The sequence below is a fragment of the Monoraphidium neglectum genome (genome assembly GCF_000611645.1).
Source record: "Monoraphidium neglectum strain SAG 48.87 unplaced genomic scaffold scaffold01917, whole genome shotgun sequence".
Taxonomy (NCBI): Eukaryota; Viridiplantae; Chlorophyta; class Chlorophyceae; order Sphaeropleales; family Selenastraceae; genus Monoraphidium; species Monoraphidium neglectum.
The window spans coordinates 6109-10883 of record NW_014011711.1 but is presented as its reverse complement, the minus strand read 5'-3'; the positions used below and the strand labels follow the sequence as shown (position 1 = coordinate 10883).

The 4775-nt window shown below is 69.5% G+C and overlaps 2 protein-coding genes across 2 annotated transcripts in view; one reads left to right on the top strand and one right to left on the bottom strand.

Annotated features, from left to right (window-relative positions):
• MNEG_9387 (processing peptidase alpha subunit) overlaps nt 1–800 on the top strand; it is a gene marked incomplete at both ends in the record, with an annotated part of 1632 nt that extends 832 nt beyond the window's left edge. Inside the window, 2 exons of the mRNA XM_014042144.1 lie at nt 56–199; nt 414–800. Coding sequence (XP_013897598.1) covers nt 56–199; nt 414–800 — 531 coding nt within the window. The remainder of the gene's footprint in view (nt 1–55; nt 200–413) is intronic.
• A 776-nt stretch (nt 801–1576) lies between these two features.
• MNEG_9386 (hypothetical protein) lies at nt 1577–3704 on the bottom strand (the record flags this gene model as incomplete). The annotated part of the gene is made up of 6 exons (XM_014042143.1): nt 1577–1962; nt 2122–2240; nt 2494–2750; nt 3003–3069; nt 3293–3330; nt 3618–3704. 6 exons carry the CDS (start codon nt 3702–3704, stop codon nt 1577–1579), a joined length of 954 nt encoding a protein of 317 aa, XP_013897597.1.
• Nucleotides 3705–4775: the final 1071 nt, after the last annotated feature.

Here is a 4775-nt window from a genome sequence, read left to right as displayed (position 1 = left end):
ACACACACACACACACACACACAAACACACACATACACTCTCTGCCCCGGACCAGGCCCCTGGCGGCCTGTCTGACGTGAAGGGCACCGCCCTCTCCGCGGTGCTCAAGGCGCTGCTCAACGAGACCAGGGAGAGCCTGCCCTACCTGGGGAAGGCCCCCGCAGGCGACGCCCTGGACAGCGTCGTGCCCGTCGTGCACGTGAGCGCGCGCTGGGCGCTTCCTCGCCTCGGCTGGCTGCATGTCCGTGTGGCGCTCGCACGAGGGGGCCGCTGGGTTATAGGCGTCTAGTGGGCTTGCTGTCTCTCGATTGGGCGAGGGCGGTGCCTGCCTTGGCTGTCGTGGCAGCACCCGTTCTCAACACCACCCCGGACGCCGCCCCGCCCCCGTCCCCACCCTCGTGCTGCGCCTCCAGTCGTACAAGTCCACGGGCATCATCGGCCTGCTGGCCAGCCCCGCCGCCTCAGGCGCGGCCGCCGCCGTCGACGCGCTGTCCTCGCGCTTCGAGGCCCTGGCCAAGGGCGTCTCCGAGCCGGCCCTCGCGGCCGCCAAGGCCGTCGCGCTCGGCGGCTACCGCGCAGCTACCGCCTCCAAGTCGGGCGCGGTCCAGGACCTCGCGCAGCAGCTGCTCGCGCGGGGCTCCGCGGACGCGGGGGCGTACGCGGCGGCGGTCGGCGCGCTGACGGCCAAGGATGTGGCGGGCGCCGCGGCGGCGCTGGTGAAGGGCGCGCCGACGCTGGTGGCGTCGGGGCCGCTGTCGGAGCTGCCGAAGTACGACGTCATCGCCAGGCGGTTCAGCTGACCTGGCACGCCTCGACCTGGCAGACCCCTTGCGAGCCGATGGAGCGCGGACGCATGCGGACGGCGTTTCGGCGTCGCGCCGCGGGTTGAGGGGCACGGCGCGTTTGCGTGGTAGGCTTGAAGAGAACGGGCGCGTCCCTCGTTCGTGGCGGCTTCCGAGCCGCGGCTTATGTGCACCACGGCGGTCCCCTGGCTTATATGCATGGCATGAAGTAGCATGGCGCGGTCCCCAGCCGCCCCCAGAGACGCGGGGCCGCCGCTGCGGCAGCTTGGCTGATTGCTGGGGCCTTGCCCCACGGCCCCCTCCCTCCAATGGTTGAGCACTGTAAACGATGGCAGTTCGGCGTTGAACGCGATCGAGTGACGTGGGGGATCACAGGGCGTCGGGGTCCCGCGCTTCAATTGCATCACGGCTGAGCCGCTGCCTCTTGACGGGCCCCTTGGCACCGGCTGCCGGCTAGGCTGCAGACGTGGCGAGCGCACAAGGGTGATTACAGGGCACGCGGGCTGCAGCGAGGGGGGTACGCGCTCCATGGCGGCTGCGCGGACAGGCGAAGCTGAACCAGTGCGCTGTTGCTTTGCAGACCAGATATTCGTTGCGTTAAATGGGATTTACAGGGGCACAGACAGGCAGAGGCCTTCATCACAACCGCGCACGACAAGAGGGGGGGCGGCGCTGCTAGGAGAGGCGCATGCAGCGGTCACAGCTGCCCACGCGGTGCGCCAATCGACGCTCCGCCCCGTGTTGAAGCCGCCGCCACAGGGTGTGAGGTGCCGTTACGCCAGCTGCAACTCACGCGGGTGCGACTGCGCAGCCGCGGCGGGGGGCGGCCGCTGTGGCGGCCGCCCCTCCCCATCCTCAAGCCCCTGCTGCTGCTGCTGCTGCTGCTGCTGCTGCTGCTGCTGCTGCTGCTGCCGCTGCCAGTGCATTTGCTGCCCGTTGCCTCCGCCGTTTGCTGCCGGCCGCTCCAGCTGGTCCTTCGCCTGCTGGCCCTGCTGCTGCTGCTGCTGCTGCTGCTGCTGCTGCTGGCGCTCCTGCTCCTGCTGCTGCTCCAGCAGCCGCTGCTGCAGGCGCTGCTGCCGCTCCAGCTGCACCTGCCGCTGGTGCTCCAGCTCCACCTCCCAAGGCGGGACGTCCACCACCGGCCGCGCCGGCTTGGGGGCTGCTCGGGGCGAGACGCGGCGCGGCGCGGGCAGCAGGAGCGGCTCGGGGGTCGGCGCAGCTTCGAGCACAAACGGAGCGCAACGCACGCACGCAGCAAGCAGTCCGTCCACACGCCATACAAGCGCGCGCGTGCACACACACACACACACACACACACCTTTGGGGTTCCCGGCCAGGTAGAAGTCCTGCAGCAGCTGGATGGCCGCCTCCGCAAACAGGCCCCCGCGCCGCTCAAAGCCGCCGCCGTGCTCCGGCAGCGGCGGGCCGTGGTACGTCCTGCCACAGCCAGGTTGTCGTGGGTGGAGGGCGGGTGGCGCTGGCTTTGAACTTTGGAAAGCCGCGCCGCCCCGCGGCACGGCGTGGCAGCGGCATGCGGGCTGCTGGATGGCACTCTGGGCAGGGCTGGGACCGAGGCAGCCGGGTCGGGCTACGTGCGGCGCCCCCGCAGCCGCCCCCTCACGCGGCCCGAACCCTGATAGCGGCTCTGTCCTCGGCCCCAACGCATCCCGCCGCGCCCCGCGCGCCGCACCTCGCCCCGCTGTCGCGCCCGCACTGCCCGCAGCCCTGCTCGTTGATCGCCAGGATGGACCCGCAGCCGCCAAACTTGTCGTTGGGGCAGCCGAAGTAGACGCGCCCCATGCCGACCAGCGAGAGCGCGCCCGCGCACATGATGCAGGGCTCGCAGGTCACGTACAGCTGGCAGCGGCGGAACTCCGCAGCCGCCAGGTCGCCGCCAGACTGGCGCAGCACCTCGTCAATCGCCTGGAACTCGGCGTGGCGCGTGGCCTGGTGGGGAGGGGGGGAGTGGGGTCGATGGCGGCAGCGGTGTCTGGCACGGTGTCGCACGGGGCTTGCGCGCCGGGGAAGGTCACTTGCGGGAGGCGCTGGCGGGCCGGGCGGCTCGCGGCGATCATGGCGGCGCGGGCTGCGGCGGGCGCGGCGAGCAAGATGGTCGGGGGATTGCGTGCGGGTCGGCGCGAGGGGGACGTAGCTGAGGGCAGGGGTGGGTGGGAGCCGCCCAACGGGAAGGGGGCTCACGTTTCTGAGCTCGTTCGTGAGGTTGAAGCCCTTAGCCACGATGACGTTGTCCCGGACAATGACACAGCTGGTGGGGCACGGGGCGGGACGGGACGCGCGCGCCCGGGGGTGGGAAGGGACAGGGGGTTGAAGAGTCGAGGACAGGGGGAGAGCTGTCGCAAATGCAGCTGATAGGGCCCGCCGGCGGTGTCGGCATGTCTGCATGCGAAGTTCATCACAGTGGCGCTGCAGACAGGTGCCTGTAAAGGCGATCATTTGGGTGTTTGTTGGAACTGACACCGGCCGCTCACCCCACAGGCACCTCCCGGCGATGCAGCGCGACCTTGGCCTGGTGGAGTGTGGGGCAAGGCAACGGCGGCGGCGACGGTCGGCATGTCACCAAACAGCAAGCGCACGGGGTAAACAGCAGGGGCGCGTTGTGCATCAAGTCGCCACGCGCACCCAGTGCGCAGCTTGAGCTGTGGAGCTGGCTGTACGATGCATGCTGCACCAGGGCAAGCCTTGGCGCCAAATAGGGCCTTGGTGTCGAAGGCTCGGGCCAAGGAGAGCAACAAGGCACATGGCAGGAGCAGCGCCGCCAGCTTTGGCGGGGGGACAGCTGCGCCGACGGCGCACCTGCTCGAGCGCCGCTCGCATAAAGTGCATCTCCTCTTGCGTCCACTCCTCGGCACCAATGGCTGTGTCTAGCCCGTCTACTTCCATGCTAGCGGGCTGCTCGGCGTCGAGCGCCATGGCTTCCTCTGGTGTTTGCCGCTGCTCTGGCTGCTCCTTTACCACGAGCGCTGGGGTTGTTGCCTTACTGGCCGCGTGGTACTGTTGTTGGAAGCATTTGCGTATCACGTTCGCCAGCAGCACAGTCCCAGCAAGCATGCAAAGGCAGCCTGATCAAGGGGTGCAACGAAGCTTGGCGTACGGTACGAGGAAAGCGATACGTAACTATAAACGACGTCTGGTGCGCTGCTTCTTTCTGTCTGGGACCCAACAGAACGGAGCGCGTGTCCCGCCGCTGTCCAGCGCAAACTGCTGGCAGCCGGCAACGGCACGGCTGGTGGCAGGTGGCAGTACCAAGTTTACGCGAGCCTCAAGTGGGAAACCCAAGCCTTGAGAGGAGTCAACAAAGCCGCCACCATCCAGGTCGAACCCGGTGTAATCACGCCGCATTCATGCTCCAGGTGACGGCAGTACGACAGCATCAGGCAGCCTCAGGCCCGCCGCGTGAAGTGGCCCAGCTGGCGCCTGCTGCGCCCCTCCTGCGCCGCTGGAACCCACCCGCTGCCCAAAGGGGCGCGCGCCCCACTGATCCCCGCCCTCCTGTGCATCAAGTGCACCCATCACCTCCCCCAGCCGCTTAAGATACGCCGCCTTGGCGCCGGCGCCGCATGATGCCGCAAGCGCAGCCCCGCCCCCAGCTGCACTTGCCTCGCGCCCCGACCAGGAGCGGCCGCCGCCAGCGGGCGCGGCCTCAGCCGCCGCCGCCGCCTCCTGCTCCAGCAAGCCTGCCTCAAACAGGAACGCCGCAAAGCACCCGCCGCGCCGCGGCGGCGCGCGTCCGCAGCTCTCCCCGTCCCTGCCCTCGCTGCTGCCATGCTCTGGCGCCTGCGCGACCTGCGGGTGTCCAGCATCGTCCCCAACCGCAATGTGATCGACGCCGCCGCCGCAAAGGAGCCGCCCGTCCTCCTGGCCAACCACCGCTGCTTGGGCCGGCTCGTCACCGTCTTTATATGTGGCGGTGCCCTCTGGACAGGTGTCACCTCCGGCGCCGCCGCTACCACC